The sequence below is a fragment of the Geotrypetes seraphini genome, chromosome 2 (genome assembly GCF_902459505.1).
Source record: "Geotrypetes seraphini chromosome 2, aGeoSer1.1, whole genome shotgun sequence".
In the NCBI taxonomy this organism is placed as follows: Eukaryota; Metazoa; Chordata; class Amphibia; order Gymnophiona; family Dermophiidae; genus Geotrypetes; species Geotrypetes seraphini.
Window position 1 is genome coordinate 24,448,888 of NC_047085.1, and position 20,821 is coordinate 24,469,708.

The window sequence follows — 20,821 nt, forward strand, 5'->3', positions numbered from 1 at the left end:
GGGCAAGTTACGTAATCCCCCTATTGCCCCAGGTACATTAAATAGATTGTGAGTCCACCAGGACACATAGGGGAAAATGCTTGCGTACCTGAATAAATTAATCCAAACTGTTCTGAGCTTCCCTGGGAGAATGGTATAGAAAATTGAACGAGTAAATAAATAGTATGAAAAGTTTCTGCCTGGGATAACTAGAGCTGATATTGTGACATCATAATGCCTCATTCCACCAATGCCTAAGAGCCAACCTCATCAATGATGTCACAATAGCTTGATTGCCCATTGCTTGGCTCACTTTGACTACACCGATTTCTAGAGTGGTGCAGTGGTTAAAGCTACAGCCTTGGCACCCTGAGGTTGGAGGTTCAAACCCCTGCTGCTCCTTGAGGAGGAGTGTGTGGCGCACTGGTTGGATCTACAGCCTCAGCACCCTGGGGTTGTGGGTTCAAACCCCGCGCTGCTCCTTGTGACCCTGGGCAAGTCACTCAGTCCTCCATAGCCCCAGGTACGTTAGATAGATTGTGAGCCCACCAGGACAGAGAGGGAAAATGCTTGAGTACCTGATTGTAAAAACCGCTTAGATAACCTCGATAGGCGGTATATAAAATCCTAATAAAACTAGAAAACTAGAAACTTGTGACCCTGGGCAAGTCACTTAATCCCCTCATTGCCCCAGGCACATTAAATAGATTGTGAGCCCACCTGAATAAATTAATGTAAACCTTTCTGAGCTCCCCTGGGAGAATGGCATGCAAAATTGCATAAATACCAGTAACGCCATTATGTCCTATCAATGGCACTTAGCAAGGGACATAACTTTCTGTCTGCCACTGCAACTGCGATTCAAAACGAGCAGTAGCACATTAGACCCATTTCACTCCAGCTCCTCATGCCAGAGACAGGGAACCGCAGCCTACTGCAGACAAAAAGCCCTTCTTTTAAAGTGGAACGAGTTTTTTTATTTCCTTGATTAATTTTTTCCCTAATGCCTTTTTTTTTAAAAAAAATCCCTTTTTGCTTAGTGGCTATTTTAGAAAGCATGTGACACCCTCGCTTTTTAAAGTGACCTCCCCCCACCCCACATGCACACTTGTTTTGCTTTTGATGGTCCCAGATTACACAAGGGACCAGACCTGCCTGCCACTGAACCACGTGGTATGGCTCCCACTGAAAAACCCTGAAGAGGCTCAGTATTCTTCCAGGTGGGCGTGGCCTCGGGAGGGGGCGGGGTGGCTGCCCGAGCTAGCCGGGAAAGGAGCAGTGGGGGGAGGCATGCGTTTGTAAAGAAAGACACCCGCAGGGAAGGAGAGAGAGAAAGGAACAAGGAAGAGGGGAGGGGACGGGCGGAGGGACAAAGAGAGAGAGAGAGGGGGGGAATCCGAGCAAGGCGTCAGAAGGTCGAGCATGCACTCAGCAGAGAAAGTGCCCTGGAGAGGATCAAGTTAAACCCCCCCAAAAAGAACAGGCAAGCAACTCTGTCTACAGCTCAATTTTGGACTCTTGAGATGACGATCTGCCTGATTTCTTCCAAGGATGCTAAGAGTGCTTTGGAGATTTTATTTTTGGGGGTGGTTTTTTTTTTTTTTTTTTTTTTTAATTCATTGCTTCTAACCGGCACTTGAACACATCTGGCAAACTGGTCGCTTTCCTTATTGCTTTGATCTTTTTTTTTATTTTACCTTCTCAGCAGCAAAGGTTGGAATGAGGCTCTTCTGTGCCTCGACGCATCCAGACGACGTTGCATTCTTGGGCTTGGTGACAAAGAGAAAGGCGTGCAATCTTTGGGGGGGGTCTGATTCCCCCCTCCCCAACACTCTCTTATCCAGGCTAATGCTCCACTTCTCCTGCCTTCTTTCACGATATTTGGGGAGTCAATCCTTCTGGTATGCTGCCTAAAGCTCACAGATTGACGTCTAAGACGGTGCCATTTCCAGCCGGATCCCACTTGCAAAGATTTGGAATGAACACCGCTTATCTAACTACAGCCAGGTTTAAGACTGTGTATTGGTTTTTAAAGGAAGTGGTTTTATCTTGAAGAACAATTCGGGCTGTTTTCACTGCAATCCATATCTTTTTTTTTTTTTTTTTAAATTCATTTCTGTGCCTGCACTTGAATTTAAAGAAATACATGCGCGCATAGGTCCAGTATACACGTGTATGCATGCACGCATAACATCTAGCCAGCTAGGAAGTTCGTTCAGAAGAAAGATCGAGGTCTGCTCCGAACCACCGGTCCATTTGAGCCCAGTTCTGGAAAGCCCAACTCTTCGGGATGATACTTGGATATAAATGGACGATAACTTGCAGGCTGGACGTGGCCAGACGCCTTTCATGGCCATGAAAGAAGAGTTCCAGTTTGGGGGGATTAATCGGTCCGATTCGATTTCTCACCTCGCCCCTCCCCCCATCAATGTTTGGAAACCCTCTTTCTCTTGATAACTCTTGCCCTGTTTCCAGGAGCTGCTGGGTCTTCTAACTGGAAAAAAATGCTGGGAAAACTTACAAAGGGGAACTAGACAGAGCAACCAACCCAAGAGGCGAAAGGGGGGGTGCTTGCCTTGGCTCCAGTTAACAACCCAATAAGGGGGGGGGCCCAACAGGGCTCCAAAATTTGGCACCTGAACCCCCTCCAGGGTCTCCCCTGAATTCTCGCTGTCTTCTCCACTTTGGGTGTGTTGGGTTGACTCCCTACTCTTGGATGAGTTGGGCCAAGAGCAAAGGCCAGCGGCGGCGCGGGGGGTGCTGTTAATGGCCCTGCGCCCCGGGACGGCTTGGCTCGGGCAAGTCTTGCGCAGGGTTTCCGGGCTGCAGGGCACCTGCTCCCGGCGCTCCAGCAGCCTCCTGTGCCTGTCTTCCTCCCCGGAGCCCGAGCAGGGGGTGGGGAGAGGGGAGCCCCCCCGCGTCGCCCACCGCCACCTCCGCCCTCCCAGCCCCTGCTGCCCGCGACTGCCCAGCCTCTTGGACCGGACCGGGGGACATGAGCCCGTCGCCGGCCGGTTGCTGGCGGCCATGAAGCGGCAGAACGTGCGGACCGTGTCTCTCATCGTCTGCACGTTCACCTATCTGCTGGTCGGGGCGGCCGTCTTCGACGCCCTGGAGTCGGACTTCGAGATGCGGGAGGAGGAGAAACTGAAGGCGGAGGAGATCCTGCTGAAGGGCAAGTACAACATCAGCGCCGAGGACTACCGGAAGCTGGAGCAGGTCATCATGGAGTCGGAACCCCACCGGGCCGGGGTCCAGTGGAAATTTGCGGGCTCTTTTTACTTTGCCATCACCGTCATCACCACCATAGGTAAGTTGGCCTCCCCTCCCCCCCCCCCCCCCCCCCCCACTGGTGGTCTTGGTTCTGTAAAGGGACCGAGGTGGTTGGTCGGAGCCCCGAGAGTTCGAGGTGGCAGCTAAGATTTCGAGGTGTTCAGCTTAGTTGGCTTTGGACTTAAGTAGGCTTGAGCTTCCAAACTGGTCTAAGTAGAAAACGAATTGAAAAGTGGAGTGGCTGAGAGCATTTTGTTTCCTGCATTAATATTATATGTGCGTGGGTATATATTTAGCCTTAGTTCTATTTAAAAAAAAAACCCAAAACCTGCTGGGATCAGGGATTAGCCATGAAACTATCAGCAAGTGATGACTAGATTAAAGCCCCGTGAAACGCAAGCATCAGAGTAACTAAAGAGGGAGAGAAAACAATCTCATTGGTAATAAAATGACAAAAAAAGTGCCAGGTCAGCACATTTGGAACACCCCCCCCCCCCCTCCTCCTCCAATCCCCTCCAATCCTTTCTCTTCCCCAGCATCTGTGCAACTGGTAACTTTTTAGACTTGAATCAATTCCTGGTACATGAAAGGTTAATGTTTCCTTCTTACTCCAGGTGAGGTTAACATGATTATTTTTGTAAAGTTTCCCTTCCATTAAAAACAAAAAACAATAAACAACTTTAAATTATTTCCTTTAACCAGCAAGATCAAATGAGCACATCTGCAGTTTTTAAAGAGAGAAAGGTCTCTTTTTCCTGAGTGCTTTGACGTCCTAGAGATCGAAGTGTTGAACAGGTGGTTTTGCAAAGTTACTCAGGAAGCAAAATAACCCCCTGAATCCATCTCTCTCTCTCTATGCCACTTGCGGTCTAATGAGGCGTGTATAAAGAGATATATCACAGAGTCAAGAGTACACCTTTATTTACTCCGCATGGACATTACAGGTAGAGCTCCTTGCATCTTTGGTGACCAGCTTTGCTTTTGCGTCACCTTCTGCGGAATCGAATTAAGGAGACACAGCTGATTGATTCCCACCCACCCCCTCTAACATTTGCACCGATCCGAAGGTCGCCTTTTCACAAGCAGGTTACATTGGTGGCATGCCCTACGGAACGTGTCCAAAAAAAAAGCCAGTAGTCCTAATGCAGGCTTGCTGTCATTCCCAGTGGAGGTTAGTGACATCCTGTTGAATTTGACTAAAAAAAACCCGTCAGCTTGTACTTTACTTTTCAACTTTCTTTAAGATTCAGTCATTTTTATTGAGATTTTTAAAAATAAAATATACCTAACAAAAATCTTACAAAGAATATCATCTCAACTCAGTTAACATTGTAGATATATAAATTCAAAGAAATCAACAATCAATTATCACAATACAAACACATATAAAGTACCTCCCAACACCCCCCTTCCTCCCCTCCACCCCTCCCATTTCCAAATATTACTAATAAATAGTGCTTCACTTTCTGATTACAAATGTAACGAGTTCACTACAAAACTGCATGCTCTGACTGATAATTGTTTTATTCGACTTTTTTTTAAATATAAAGGACTAGGTGTACCAAAGTTTCTCACGATCCCTGCCTGTGACTAAGAGCGTTCACAGTGGGAATGACCATATTATTCTTAGACTTCCAATACTTTTAAGTTACATTTTTTTTGTTTTGTTTGTAGAAGTACAGTCTAACCATGTGTTGTTGCATGCGGCTGTGCTTGGCTTGCATGAAGACTCACAAAATTTCAGAAAACGCCTCTCGGTGCAGAGAAACCACAGCTGGTGCGGTGTGAATGGCCAGATAGCTGAAACGTAGTTTAAACGCGAACATGTGATAAGTCATTAGACGCCCGCAATATTACACTTGATAAAAACTCTGACTGGCCTGAATTTGTTTCTAGTGGTTTGGCAAAAGGAAGAGCAAATTCTTAACCTAGAATTAAAAAAAAAAAACCAGTGTTATTAAAGAGTAAGTTTGGTTTGTGCTCACCTTTTCATCTAGTCCAAAAATGCGAATCTTCTTTGTTTCACAATCATTTCAGGAATTTAGACACTGGGATCGCACGTGCCATACCATGAACCTGGATTTATATCCTGTGGTTATATATCCTTTGTTTGACATGTACGAGAGTTTCATGTTGCTTGGGGGTCCTTGCCTGTAACTTTCCAGACTTCTGTGATTTGTTTTCATAACTGACAAGAAAACATTTTGAATAGCAAATAAAATTGACTATAATCATAGAAAAATATGGCCTTAAATGCACACCTCACTGGAGCTTTTTTTTTTTTTTTAATTTTTTAGGTGCTGCATTCGGCAAACTTTTTTTTTAATCAACAGAGCAGAAATGAGTTTAATGTGTTCATTTCTTTTAAATAATTCTGAACCATCTAATTTCTGTGAACTTTATGGCCTGAGTAGTCACGCTTTGACTTTGATTTGATGCTAATGTGCTCCCGGCTTAGCTGGAAGAGCAGAAATAGATTTGAGAGTTGTCTTCTCCTGTTGCAAAAAGGGATTGTGTAGTCCATCTGGCGGAATAGCAGAAGACAACTTTAGCCCTTTGCTGTTGACTGACGCCATCACTTAAGAGATTCTAAGGCACTGAAAGTGAAGCAGTAAAAAAACAGGTCTTGTAACTGGCATATCTTTGTGTCTCTCGAAAGGATAAAAAGCTGTCGTCATATAAGGAAAATCGTTTTGGTTTTTTTTTTTTTTATACTGATGTCCTGTATGTGTAAAGTCTATTGAACATTGCTGGAAACCTATTTCTGTTTTCTTTACCCAGATGATCTGAGGCATAGGATACATTTTAATGATAATATTGGCATAGGCATTCTTTTTCCATATGTCACTATAATTCTCTAGTGTTATTCTGTTTATATATATAGTATCCAAGGCGAATATTTCAGGGAGGACATGTGTGGTGTTCCGCTGGTGGAAGCTGATTATTAAGTTCTCTAAATTTATGTGTTGGCTTACCTGTGTTCCTAGCACTTCTGAAGAGTTTTACAACTATAAGGATTATAAATAATCTAATGTGTTTGCTGAAAGCTTTCAACCAAGATCCAGTATACACCCGCTACGATGTAGAAAGGACTAATTAAAATACGTTAAGACCATTTTTTTCCCTTTTCTCCCAGTTTTAACTGGAAATGATGCTAAGCTTTCCCCCCCTTGCCCCTTATAGACACAGAAGTGGGATATTAAGCCCCGATCAAGAAGTTTCTTAAAGTGAGTTTCTGAGGTTAATTTCGGTTAAGAACGTGGTGCTGAAGGGACAGCTCCCGGGAGCGCAGCAGCTTCATGCAAACTGCTCGCCTAAGCAGAAACCACCCTGGATGGATTATTTACTGCAGACTGGCTGAATGGCCATCGGCTCCCTCTCACCAGGGCCATATACAGGTCCGATTTTTCTGAACAGTCGAAAATGTGCAAATGAAGCTGGTTCTTAAGGCTGTTTATCCTGATAATGTTTATTGTAAATCAGTAATGTATGCAAGCCTTCATGGAAGAGGATTTGAGAACCTCTGCTGCAGGATACTAAAAAAGTTAGGGCAATGATGACCTAAAAAGAAACATACAAGATTCAGGGACCCTTTTCCCCATGAACTTGTAGTCATGTGTATATGTAGGGGTGTGTGTGGCCAGGGTGATGGAAAGGAAAGGGGCACTTTCAATGACATAGAGATGGCAATGTATTGAGTGGCAAGGGAGGAGTCCAATCAGCCAAGGAAAACTGTCTTTATTCATAACTACAAGTCCCAACAAGGATCTTAGTTTCGGCATCCACACAACGCCTTCATCAGGGGACACGAGCTCTAATCCACTGTGCTGCGGATTTGCCTCTCCGAGTCACTCCTTAGGACTAATGCAGGCTTTGACGGCGTAACCATATGTTGGAGGCCTGATTTAGCAATGGCTTTCTTATACACGTCTGGCCTGCGCTTTATCTTCTGGGATCCGCGGCGCCCATGGCGCTCATCCATGAGACACGGAAGTGCAGCTTTGTGTGGCAGGAGGAGTCACCTCCAACATATGGTTACACAGTCAAATCCCGCATTAGTCCTAAAGAGTGACTCGGAGGAGGCAAATCCGCAGCACAGTGGATTGGAGCTTGTGTCCCCTCAGGAAGGCGTCATTTGGACACCGAAACTAGGATCCTTACTGGGACTTGTAGTTTTGAATAAAGACCGTTTTCCTTGGCTGACTGGACTCCTCCCTTGCCTCTTCTGCTGTACTGTTTGTAGTTTCGAGGCAAGTTGGTTCTTCTTTCTTTTCAATGTATTGAGTGGCAAGGATGCAAGTCAAACCTTTCTCTCCCTGATAAACCTCTGTCCTCTGGCTACCAGGTTATACTAGTACTAGATGTGAATAGAAACTGGTCAATGAATAATGATTGGCCTAGTTTTCCATGCAACTTCAGTCTTAATTAAGGCTGCCAACTGGGTCCATATTTGCAAGGCAAGGTCAATCCAGAAAACTACAGGCCACTGGTCTGCAAACTCCAAGATGACGACAACAAAACAGTGTCAGGACAAAGGCGCGCGCAGACAACTGAGCGCAACGCGGAGGCGCGCGCCGAAGAAAATGACTGTTTTAAAGGGTTCCAACAGGGGGTGTGGGGGGAACCCCCCACTTTACTTTATACAGATCGTGCCACATTGGGGGGGGGGGTTGGGGGTTGTAACCCACCACATTTTACTGAAAACTTCACTTTTTCCCTAAAAAACAGGGAAACAGTTACCCTGTTTCCCCGATGGTAAGACACTGTCTTATTTTTTTTGGAAGGCCAAAATATGCTCTAGGGCTTATTTTCGGGGGGATGCCTTATTTACCCATGAAGAAGACTACAGTACACAGTTATTGTTGAAAAAAAACAGAATTTTATTACGTTCGCGATAGGTACGTTCGCAATGCGTTCGTTGGAGGAAGAAAACGGTCGGCTGAAGAATCGGTCGGCCGAAAAATCGTACCGTGTATGGCCAGCTTTATCCATCATACCATATATTGTACCATTTAATGTCCCCAATGTTCTCCATCAGGGAAACACAGTAAAGAGATTATTCTGTGGTGCAGCATCAGAGGGGACTTGACAATGTGAAACCATTGTTTATATACCGTATGCATTTTAAACAGGCTTTATATACAGTAAGTGGTATTGCTCACAGCAAAAGAAACCTGTCTGCGTGTCTCACTTTTGGATGTTCTGGCCGTGAACAAACTCCTGCAGTCTCCGTTAGGGAGGGATGAGGGAAGCTGCCTGTGTTTCCTTGCGCGGAGTCACGTGCGCGCGCTGCAGTCCTGTCACTTCCTCCTCTTCACTTCATGACGAGGCGCGGCACGCAGCCATGGAGGCAAATACGGTAGACGGAGGGACCACACGGAGTCACCCACTGTACCACCTGATTTGGGTAAGCGCAGGTATCGGTGGGTGGCTTATTTGCGGGGGGGTGCCTTATTTTACATTTTTTTCTAAAAAGGGGGGGCTGTCTTATTTGATGGCCCTGCCTTATCATCGGGGAAACGGTAAGTTTCCAGTATAATGAGGGCGGTTACAACCTCCTAAACCCCCCACAATGCCACCGCAATCTGTATTAAGTAAAGTGGGGGGGTCCCCAACAAAAACCCCTGTCGGAGCCCCTAAAAACACTCTTTTTCTTCGGCGCGCGCTTTCGTCTTGCGCTCAGTTGTCGGCGCGTGCCTTTGTCTTCGGCGGTTTTGTCTATGAACCCAACAAAAAAGATAAGCCAAAGGAAAATATCCAGAAGAACTTATCTGCTTTTATTGTTAATAAAGTTATGATTTTTTTTCCCCTTTGGCTTATCTGCTTGTGTTGTCACCAACCAGAGTTAATCCAGTCCTGGGTTTACCCTGTTGCATGCAGGGACTTTAAGTGCTGATTTCCCCATTGCAGTCCCTATGAAAAAAAAACAAACAAACCCAAGACTAAAAGCCCCATCATTCACTGGGGTAAAGCCAGGACAGGATCAACCCTATCCTGTGAATCTGGATCCAGTTGGCAGCCTTAGTCTGATTGCTTCTTCCCCTGATTAGACACACATCTCTCTTTTCAGTCAGAAATGTGCACGGCAGTAGGTAACATAAGAAAACACAATAGACATGACTGAGAAACGGGAGCAGCATAAAACCAGAATCATTTGCATCCATAGCATTTAAATCCATAGCTTCCTGCTAAAAAAAACATATGTTAAAATTCTTGCAGTAATAATACCACATTTCCAGAGGCCACACTTATATAAGGGTGGATGAAGGAACTTTCCCCCTCTTTTATCAAGCTGGGCTAGAGGTCCCCCCCTCCCCATAAAGTGTTTATTCAATGCAAAAGAAACTTACAAGTCAAAAATGCAGACAACCAGAATTTTCACAGAGAAAATATCCAGGGCAGACAAGCAAATAAACACTGAAGAAGACAAAAGCAAAACTAAGGTCTTGGTTCCTATGACCTGCATTCCGGTACACAGGATAATACCCTTGAAAAGAACTCCCAAGATCCTCTCCCTTACCACCCCTCCCCCCCCCATGCTAGAGGTTTTATAGCACAGGCCGTGTGAGGTAAATGCCCCAATGCTCATAGGAACTCCATGAACGTCAGGCCCATGGCAAAAACCTCTAGTGCAATTAAGGTATCATAAGTATGACATGGAAACTTGAATTGTGGATAGGTACACGGGCACCAATGTATTTCTTAACCTCAACTCATTCATCTCATATTCATCCTGGTTTCTGCATGCAGTTATATTTCATTGATTAATGCCTTATTGTAGCAGGTGTTCAGTATAAAGATAGTCCTTCTAAATTCTATACTTGTCTGGCAATGTGATTTAGAACAGTGTTCTTCAACCACCGGTCCATGCACCGGTGCCGGTCCACAGAAATTTCCTGCCGGTCCACAGGGCCGGCATGTGCATCAGGCCCAAAACTGTGTTCTTCAACTGCCGGTCCGCAGTGCGATCGATGCGTTGTTAATGAGATGATATTGTGTGTATATATGAAAAATGAATGGAAAAAATAGTGTTACAATTAGGACTATGGGGGCAGGGTCTGGGGTGGAGATTAGGTAGAGATGGGCGGGGTCTGGCCCACGACTTAGCCCAGTGTTCTTCAACCGCCGGTCTGCGGACCGATGCTGGTCCACAAAATAATTCTTTTATTTCTGCCGGTCCATAGGTGTAAAAAGTCAATTCAATTTGTTACCTTTGCTTAATCTTCTATAAACCGCATAGAACTTCACGGTATTGCGGTATGGTTCATAGACAGAATCGCGCGAGACAACGGCGCGCCAACAACTGAGCGCAGACAACTGAGCGCAAGGTTGACGGCGCGCCGAAGAAAAGCACTATTTTAAAGGGTTCCGACGGGGGATGTTGGTGGGGAACCCCCCTATTTTACTTAACAGACATCATGCTGGCGTTGTGGGGGGTTTGGGGGGTTGTAACCCCCCTCATTATACTTGAAACCGAACATTTTGCCTGTTTTTTAGGGAAAAAGTTCAGTTTTAAGTATAATGTGGGGGGTTACAACCCCCCAAACTCCCCACAATGCCAGCGCAATGTCTGCTAAGTAAAGTGGGGGGGTTCCCCCCCACACCTCCCGTCGGAGCCCTTTAAAATAGTGCTTTTCTTCGGCACGCCATCAACCTTGCGCTCAGTTGTCGGCACGCCGTTGTCTCGCGCAATTTAGTCCCGTCACCTTGTGGTATATAAGCTGTTATTATTATTATTAATAAAAAGGTTGAAGAACACTGATTTAGAATACACAATGTTGATGATATCACCAATCCTACCGTTGTAACACAATGTTGATGATATCACCAATCCTACCGTTGTAACACAATGTTGATGATATCACCAATCCTATCGTTGTAACACAATGTTGATGATATCACCAATCCTACCGTTGTAACCCAATGGCTGATTTATTGTAGGAGGTGAACATATCCCTATTTTAGAGACCACAGAGCTAAGTACAATTTTAAAGTACATAAATTAATATTTATAAGACTATAAACTTATTGGTTAAAGAATATATAACGAACACATTGAAGACCAGTGACGATTTGACGCGTCAATCTTTAGGGAGTGAGAAGTTTTTGAGCCTAAAGTGTCGCTGAGGATCTGGGTTGAATTAATTAATAATGAGGAATGCAATTGTTGTACACCTGGATAGTACACCTGACTTTGATACAATATTGTATGAGGTGACATCCTTCCTACTGAAGGGTGAGACGTGGACCCATCCTCTTGACTTTTCAAATAACCAGTGATAGCATTTTGCTGATATGGAGGATTCATTTAGGGCTCCTTTTACTAAGCCGCGTTAGGGCTTTACCGCGGCACTGAGCTGGCGTTAGTTCTAGCTGCGTAGCGCGGGTTTAGCGCGCGCCAAAATGCTGCAGGTGCTAAAAATGCTAACGCAGCTTAGTAAAAGGAGCCCTTAGTTGTTGGAACTATGGTTGGCGTATAATCTCTCAGTTTGCATTTCCTTGATAAGATAAGAGGTCTTTGCTCAAGCCATGATAGCAGCTGGTGAGGGTGTTCACTTTAGCGATTTATTTATTTAATTACTAGTGTTTAAGCCCTTTACATTAACGGGTGCTAGAATAGATGTGTAGACTTTTAGCACAATGGGGCGCTGAGGCGTTTCTTTCTGTCTGTCTTTCTTTCTCCCTGCCCCCTTTCTTTCTTTCTTTCTTTCTTTCTTTCTTTCTTTCTTTCTTTCTTTCTTTCTTTCTTTCTTTCTTTCTTTCTTTCTTTCTTTCTGTCTCTCTCCCTGGACCCCTGTCTGTCTTTCTGTTTCTTCTCCCTTCCTTTTACCTCCCATGTCCAGCAGTACCCCTTCCCTGCTCCCCCTGTCCAGCAGTAGCCCTTCTCCCTTCCTTTTACCTCCCCCCTCTCCAGTAGTACCCCTTCCCTGCTCCCCCTGTCCAGCAGTAGCCCTTCTCCCTTTCTTTTACCTCCCCCCTCTCCAGTAGTACCCCTTCCCTGCTCCCCCCCTGTCCAGCAGTAACCCCTCTCCCTTACTTTTACCTACCCATATTCAGGCTCTCATTTCCCCTTTTACCTTCCTTATTTCCACCTTTTTCCAAACTTTGACAGTGCAATACAATTAATTGAACATAAAATACTGCATAAAATGCACTATTAACTACAGAAATAATACATAAAATAATCATTTTCTCCTACCCTCCTCCCAATTATTAATACAATATGACATATGATGTGATTACAATATTCTCTCTATCTTAATTTCCCTTCTTATCCTTCAATTCAGTCTCTTTTTTTTCTTTCTCTCTTATCCTCTGTATTGTCCCCCATCCCCCCCCCCTTTCTTTCTGTCTCCCTGGCTTCTCCATCAGCTAGAGGGAGCAGTTTCCTCAGCAGTTGAGTTACTTGTCGGATCAGACGCTTCTCTTTCCTCTTCTAGCCCTGTCCTCAACCCATCCTTTCCCAGCGCAGCCTGGAAACAGAGAGGTAGGGACACGGTTGCTGGAGACACTGTGGCTCGTTGCTACGTTCCTTCGCGTCCTCTTGTGTTTGGGAAGCCAGGCTCCAGCCATCTTCCGCCGCGCCCTGCAGCCGCCGACAGCCGCCGTGGCCGACATCCGCCTCGGGGGATTCTCGCGTATGCGCACTCCTACCTGCGGTGCCCTACAGCGCGCGGAAAACGGGAGCGCGCAGGTGGGAGTGCGCATGCGCACTTAGGGCTTTATTATATTAGATTATAGAAACATAGAAACATAGAAGACGACGGCAGAAAAGGGCTACAGCCCATCAAGTCTGCCCACTCTGCTTACCCACCCCCTGTCTATGCCCTAATGACTCAATTTCCTTATCTTGACCCTCGTAGGGATCCCACATGGGTATCCCATTTATTCTTAAAGTCTGGCACGCTGTCTGCCTCGATCACCTGCACTGGAAGCTTGTTCCAATGATCAACCACTGGCTTACAGTAAAAACATTCCTAATCATAAAATGCACAAGAAACAATTGTCTAAACATAAAGAATAATAATGGAGTTATAACAAGAACGTCCACTCTTAAGCTGTTCCTATATTGTTGGGGTCCAATCACTGCTTCTGAATCAGCTGGACTATTGCAATATAGTCCTTTTGGGAAGTATTCAAAAGAATTTTTCAAGGTTAAGAATAGTCCATTATGCTGCGGTTCGCTTGATTTTCGGTATGAAGAAGTATGATCATGGCAGTCTCTTTTACAGAGAATTGCATTGGTTGCCTCTTGAAGCTTATGTTAAATCTAAGTTTGGGTGTTTTTGTTTTAAAGTTCTATAAATGGCGACTAGCAGTTAGATTCTATTTATAGAATTAGGACTAGAGTGTCCTACCCTCCCAGAAAAGTACATGAGTATTTTGGCACTGTCTTACACCATCAAAAGTTAACTTTGGAGAACTCTTATTGGAAGCTCAAGAGACAATACTATAATAAAAAGTTCTGTATTGAATGACTTATGTACCCAGATGAACCTCGAGATTTTAAAGTTGGGTTGAGAATTCTCTGTCTGTCGCTGACCTCCCATGCCATTCCTACCTACATGGATCTTGGTTTTCTCCTACCAAATGTCATGGGTGGAATGTTGTAGTACAGTAGACTCTCGGATAAGTGGCATCCATGAGGATTGATAGATGCCGGATAAATGGTTTCTGGTTGTTTGAGAGTTACTATTAAAAATAGGCCTAACTAATACTATACCTCATACTTAACGTGACCATTTATTTTTTTTCATCAAAATGGGACATCTATTAATATTCAGTCCCGCCCACAATCTCTTCCATTCATTTTTCATGTACACACAATATCTTATTATTTCATAATGGTAACCATAAAATTAAAAAAAAAAAACACAACGCACCCTATACGCAGAGAAAATGTTAATTATCATTTATATTTGGGGGGGTTTCAACGATGTCACCTCAGTAACTATAGAAAAATAGACAATACAGTGGAACCTCGGTTTGCGAGTGTTTTGCAAGATGAGCAAAACACTTAGCAAACTTTTGTCTCGCAAACCGAGCATGTTCTGCTACATGAGCACCTCCCCCTCCCCCCCCCCCGCTCTAACTGGCATCGCACCCCCAGAACCGGCATCGCAATCCCTCCCATGAACGCTACCCCTCCCCCTGCGAGAACCGCATCGCACCCCCGTGCTGAAAGCAGCATCCGCCCGCCCTTCCTCCCAAACATGCTCCTTACTCCATCTGCCGGTTGTGCGACTGAAAGAAATCTCCCCCCTCTTGCCTGGGCTGGGCCTTGAGCATCTGCGCATGCTCAAGGCCTTCTGGCTCTCGTTCTCTTGCGCTGAGTTGTCTTCACGCAATTGTCCACGCAAATTTGACTTGCCACCGAATGAATATGTGTTGAAGTGCTGTATATTATTCTATATAGTAGGTGCTGCTCAGTGTTTTTGGGCAGGGTAGTTTGGTGGAAACACTTAGCCATGAGGTCAGCACAGCAGCCATGATGTTCTGGTTTTGGTCTCCTCTATAGCAATAAACAAAGCGTAACTCCGAGGCCTCTAAAAACAGCAGTGGCAGCAGCGCTCTGAATGGGCTGCTTTGCTTCACTTGTGATGCAGCAGAGGGAAGGCCCTGGCAGGGAAGGCCGTGAAGCAGCCCGATCAGAGCGCTGCAGCCACTGCTGGTTTTGGAGGCCTCGGACATACGGTTTGTCAGTCTCACGATGGGATGGTCGGTGGTGTTCTGCTGCACAGGGGATGGGTGGGAGGGATAGAAAGATGCTGCAGAAGGGGATGGGTGAGAGGGGAGGAAAGATGCTGTACATGGAGGAGGAGGAGAAAAGAAAGAGGAAGAATTGGGGTGGAGGAGAAGAGAGAGAAGATTGTTGTACATGAAAAACAATAAGACATCCCCCGAAAATAAGCCCTAATGCATTTTTTGGACCCAAAATTAATACAAGACACTATCTTATTTTCGGAGAAACATGGTAGTTAGTGCATTGCTGTGTGCTAATTGAGTAGGATGGGGATAGCAAGGGGGCCATTACTGCCTGCAAGATAGGTGGCAGTAGGGGATCATCTAATATAATAAAATGATAGACCGCGCATGCGCACTAAAAAAAAACATGTTCCCTGATCTGTCGCGAAAAAACAATTGCGCATGCGCGGCCCCAGCGGTGGCTTTCAAATAAAAAAAAATTTACATAGCTGCGGCGGCCTTCCTCACCCCCGGCTCCTCTCTCGAACTGAACCAGGATCGACAGAGAGGAGCTGCGGCGGCAGCAGCTTTCAACGACGAAGAAGCTGCAGTCGGGGCCTCCCACGCCACGCACAACCAATTCCCTCTCCTGCAGCTCAGGCACCACAAGCGCGCAACCCGGTCCCCGCGTCTGCCTACCCTTCCCCCCAACACAGCGCATTCCCTCCCCCAACGAATCAATAAATGGAGCCGGGCCGCCCTCCGCAACAGACCAGAGGAGTTCTTTGCCGCTCACCCCCCTTCCCTTGACGCTGACCCGAATACCTACCCGGCGATTCAAGAAGCCTATGCAGCAGTCTTCACATGCTGCTTCAGGCCCTTTTACTGCCCTGATTTGCTCTGCCGCATCTCTGATGATGTCATCAGAGACGCGGCAGAGCAAATAAGGGCAGTAGAAGGACCTGAAGCAGCGAGTGAAGACTGCTGCACAGGCTGCTTGAATCGCCGAGTTACAAGGGAAGGGAAGGGGGGGGGCCGCAAGGACTCTATCCCAGTAAATAAAAAACTCTGGACAGGGGGAGCAGGAAGAGGTGATGATGGACAGGGGGGGGAAAGGAAGGGAGGCCTATTGTTGGACAGGGGGAGCAGGAAGAGGTGCAGATGGACAGGGGGGGAAATTAAGGGAGACCTGCTGATGAACAGGGAGGGAAATGAAGGGAGGCCTACTGCTGGACAGGGGGAGCAGGAAGAGGTGCTGATGGACAGGGGGGAGGTAAAACAAAGGGAGAAGGGCTGCTGCTGGATAAGGGGAGCAATGAAGGGGTGGTGGTGGACAGGGGGGAAAAATGAAGGGAAGCCTACTGCTGGACAGGGGGAGCAGGAAGAGATGCTGATGGGCAGGGGGAAAAATAAAGGGAGGCCTACTGCTGGACAGGGGGAGCAGGAAGAGATGCTGATGGACGGGGGGGGGGAATGAAGGGAGGCCTACTGCTGGACAGAGGGAGCAGGAAGAGGTGATGATGGACAAGGGGGAAAAAAGGAAGGGATGCCTATTGTTGGACAGGGGGAGCAGGAAGAGGTACTGATGGACAGAGGGGAGGTAAAACAAAGGGAGAAGGGCTGCTGCTGGATAAGGGGAGCAGTGAAGGGGTGGTGGTGGACACAGGGGAGGTAAAAAGAAGGGAGAATGGACAGGAAAAAGTGGCTAAGGAGACAGAGAGAGAAAGAAATAAAGACAGACACACACACATATTCTAGCACCCGAGGGAGGAAAATGCTGCACAGGGAAGTAGGGAGGGGGAAATGCTGATGCACAAGGAAATGGAGGGGGAGGGAATGCTGATATGGCTACTGTACAGGAAAGTGGACAAGGGGAGATAAATGCTGCATAGGGGGCAGAAAGAGAGACAAATAGAAAGAAAGACAAATAATAGGAGGGAGGGAGACAGAAAGAAAAGAAGAAAGACACAAGGGCAGGGAGTGAGACAGAAAGAAAGACAGACATACATATATTCTAGCACCCGTTAATGTAAAGGGCTTAAAGACTAGTGAGGTAATGTTTTTAAAGGCTGTGCGCTAATGGCAAAATTAGCACATGCACAAAAGAAGAAGATACAGATCCTCAAGGATAGTGCATATACCGTGTTTCCCCGAAAATAAGACAGTGTCTTATATTCATTTGGGCCCAAAAAAGCATGAGGTATTATTTTCAGGGTAGGGCTTATTTTTTTCATGTACATGATCATCTCTCCCTTCCTCTCCTTCACCTTAATATTTCCTCTTTCCTTTCTCTCCCCAACATGTGCAACATCTTTCCTCCCCTCTCACCTATCCCCTTGTGCCTTCCCTCTGCAGCATCTTTTTATCCTTCCCTCCCATCCCCCTGTGCAGTAGAACCCTTGCCCAGCTTCTATCCTTCCCACCCTCCCATCCCTCATGCAGCAGAACCCTTGCCCAGCTTCTATCCTTCCCTCCCTTCCATCCCTCATGCAGCAGAACCCTTGCCCAGCTTCTATCCTTCCCTCCCTCCCTCCTATCCCTTGTGCAGCAGAACCCATGAGCATCCTCCACCCCTGCCACACAGCTGAACCCCTGCTGACCATCCTTCCCTCCCATCTGAACCCCGCTGACCATGAGCCCTATATAGCTCCCTCCAGAGCAGCGTCGGGCTGGCAGCACTCTAAACAGGCTGCTTTGTGGCCTTCTCGCCAGGGCCTTCAGTGTGCCGCGTTACTGCTCTGGAGGGAGGTATGTAGGGCTCGCGGTCAGTGGGGTTCAGATGGGAGGGAAAGATAGAGGGTCAGTGGGGGTTCAGCAGTTCTGTGGGAGTGGCGGCAGGGGTGGGGGGAAGCGCTGCTGCTGGCAAATCCAGGGACTAGGGCTTATTTTTGGGGTAGGAATAATTTTCAGGGAAACACGGAAACACAAATAGAGTTAGAATTTACAACTATGAATCCAATATCACTTAGTTTATTAGCATATAAATTTTTCTCTTAGGCTTCTGCGGTTGGTATCAAGTTTGTTGCAGTTGTTCGGGTCTTGCTGCATCTGGATAGGTAGAACCGACGTTTCAGCCATCAGCATGATGGCTATCCAGATACGGCGATCAGCATATAAATTGTCCAGTGAGTCAATCCAGTAGTAAATGAAGTGACCTGATATGGCCGTGTTTCGGCAGATAACCTGCATCAGGATTCAACCTTGCTACCTTCCAGTTCAATTTCCTGGTTGCTTGCCATTAATTTAGTGGAATGGGAAATCAACCTATTTCTGCCTAAGTAGTCTTGGCACACAACAATGACCACTTTTGCCCAACAAAGGCCACTTTTGCTGTCGTAATAGTAAAAGGGCCCCCCTAAACCTTAATAAAAGAGTCCCCCCCCAAAAAAAGCCCAACAGAAGCTAAATGCCTACAAGATCAAAGACAAGGTAGAAGAAAGTGGGATTGGACAACAGTCTTCCCAAACAAATAGGATAAAGGGGATGGAAAACCTTTCATATGCTGAGAGATTGGAGAAACTGGGTCTCTATTCCCTGGAGAAGAGGAGACTTAGAGGGGATATAATAGAGACTTACAAGATCATGAAGGGCATAGAGAGAGTAGAGAGGGACAGAAAGAGAGAGAGAAAGGGAGACAGAGAGAAATAGAGAGAGAGAGTGAGAGAGAGGGACAGAAAGAGAGAGAGAAAGGGAGACAGAGAGAAATATATAGAGAGAGAGATAGAAAGAGAGAGAGAGAAAGGGAGAGAGACAGAAAGAGAGAGACAGAGAGAGAGAGATTGGAGAAACTGGGTCTCTTTTCCCTGGAGAAGAGGAGACTTAGAGGGGATATGATAGAGACTTACAAGATCATGAAGGGCATAGAGAGAGTAGAGAGGGACAGATTCTTCAAACTTTCAAATAATAAAAGAACAAGAGGACATTCGGAAAAGTTGAAAGGGGACAGATTCAAAATGAATGCTAGGAAGTTCTTCTTTACCCAACGTGTGGTGGACACCTGGAATGCGCTTCCAGAGGGCGTAATAGGGCAGAGTACGGTACTGGGGTTCAAGAAAGGATTGGACAATTTCCTGCTGGAAAAGGGGATAGAGGGGTATAGATAGAGGATTACTGCACAGGTCCTGGACCTGATGGGCCGCCGCGTGAGCGGACTGCTGGGCTCGATGGACCTCAGGTCTGACCCAGCAGAGGCATTGCTTATGTTCTTATGTTAGAAGACAAATGCAATGAATTTTATTAAGGATCCACAGAAGTCATGCCTCTGTCCCTCATCCCTTAGCTGCCAACTGGCCAACATGTTGAAGAATTCTAAACTTATCAAAACGCTGTTTTTCAATATAACTAAGCAGTGTTATTGAGCAGCGACTCTCGATGTAAACCGTTTTGTGAAACATGCCTGATCTCACAGCATTTGGTCTAAGAAATATTGTGTCATTAGAAAGGCGTTGGGTGGTTGAATGGCCTCCTGCTTTGTCAATAACCATTATGGCTTCACCTTGACATTTATCTCCTAAATAAAAGCTTTGGCTTTGCCCTTGGCATTTTGCTTTACAGCAAGATAGCATTATCCTACCACAGCCTGCTGTTCTTCTGACACTAGGCCTCAATAATATAATAATTAAAAAAAACATTTTGAACTGGGAACCACAATTCCTGCATGCTTTGGAAGAAATTAAAAAAGAGAAGGTATAGAACAGTCTGCATAGAAATTTTGATTGGCTATTGCTGAACTCCAGTTATGGATGGTCCAGAGAGACACGTGGCTGTTTTCAGCTTTTCAGCGGATGACGTTTCTGTTCTTAATTAGTCGCATTTGCTACTTAATTATGATGGTGCGTAACATAATTGATTAATAGGCTTAATTGTTCCCTATAATTGACAACATATCATAATTGTTAATTGGGAAGAGTGTGGCGCGATGGTTAAAGCTACAGCCTCAGAACCCACGCTGCTCCTTGTGACCCTGGACAAGTCACTTAATCCCCCCGTTGCCCCAGGTACATTAGATAGATTGAGCCCACCAAGACAGTCAGGGAAAAATGCTTGAGTACCTGAATAAATCCATGTAAACCATTCTGAGCTTCCCTGGGAGAACAGTGTAGAACATTGAGTAAATAGTGTGAAAAGTTACAGCCTCTGTTAACCAGAGCTGAGATTGTGATGTCATAATGCCTCCTTCCACCAATGCCTAAGAGCCAACCTCATCAGTGATGTCACAATGGCTTGATTGTCCTTTACTTAACTCGCTTTTACTACATTATGGTTTCTAGAGTGGCGCAGTGGTTAAAGCTACAGCCTCAGCACCCTGAGGTTGTGGGTTCAAACCCACGCTGCTCCTTGTGACCCTGGACAAGTCACTTAATCCCCCCGTTGCCCCAGGTATTTTTATTTATTTATTTAGATTTATATCCCGTTCTCCCAGTAGCTCAGAACGGTCTACAAGTAAACATACACAGTAGAAGTAATTAGGCAAATAAGATGTACAATAGGTTTAGATGCTTGGACATACAAGATTGTGCAGTATTTATCAGGGTACAAACAATTTTTCAGAGTACAGACAATTTATCAGAGTACAGCCTAAGAGAGGACTATACTGAAATTTAGGAGAAGTTAAATAGGGGAGAGAAGAGAGAGGTGGGGTTTAAGGGGGGGTGTAGACTGAGGGAGACCTTTAGTTGAAGAGGAGGGTCTTTACCATTTTATGGAATGTCAATAAAGAGTTCTGTTGCCTGAGTTGGGGGGGGGGAGTTTATTCCAGAGATGTGGGATGAAGTGGCTGTAGGATCGTTTGCGGGCAGTTTCTGAGAGGAGGGACCTTAGATAGATTGAGCCCACCAAGACAGTCAGGGAAAAATGCTTGAATACCTGAATAAATCCATGTAAA

General features: G+C 45.9%; 1 protein-coding gene across 1 annotated transcript in view; it reads left to right on the forward strand.

Moving 5' to 3' along the window:
• The first annotated feature begins 2,250 nt into the window (after window positions 1–2,250).
• The window catches only part of KCNK9 (potassium two pore domain channel subfamily K member 9), a 242,851-nt gene continuing 224,280 nt past the window's right edge, over window positions 2,251–20,821 (forward strand). Inside the window, exon 1 of the mRNA XM_033929609.1 lies at window positions 2,251–3,289. Coding sequence (XP_033785500.1) covers window positions 2,746–3,289 — 544 coding nt within the window. The 5' untranslated portion in view covers window positions 2,251–2,745. The remainder of the gene's footprint in view (window positions 3,290–20,821) is intronic.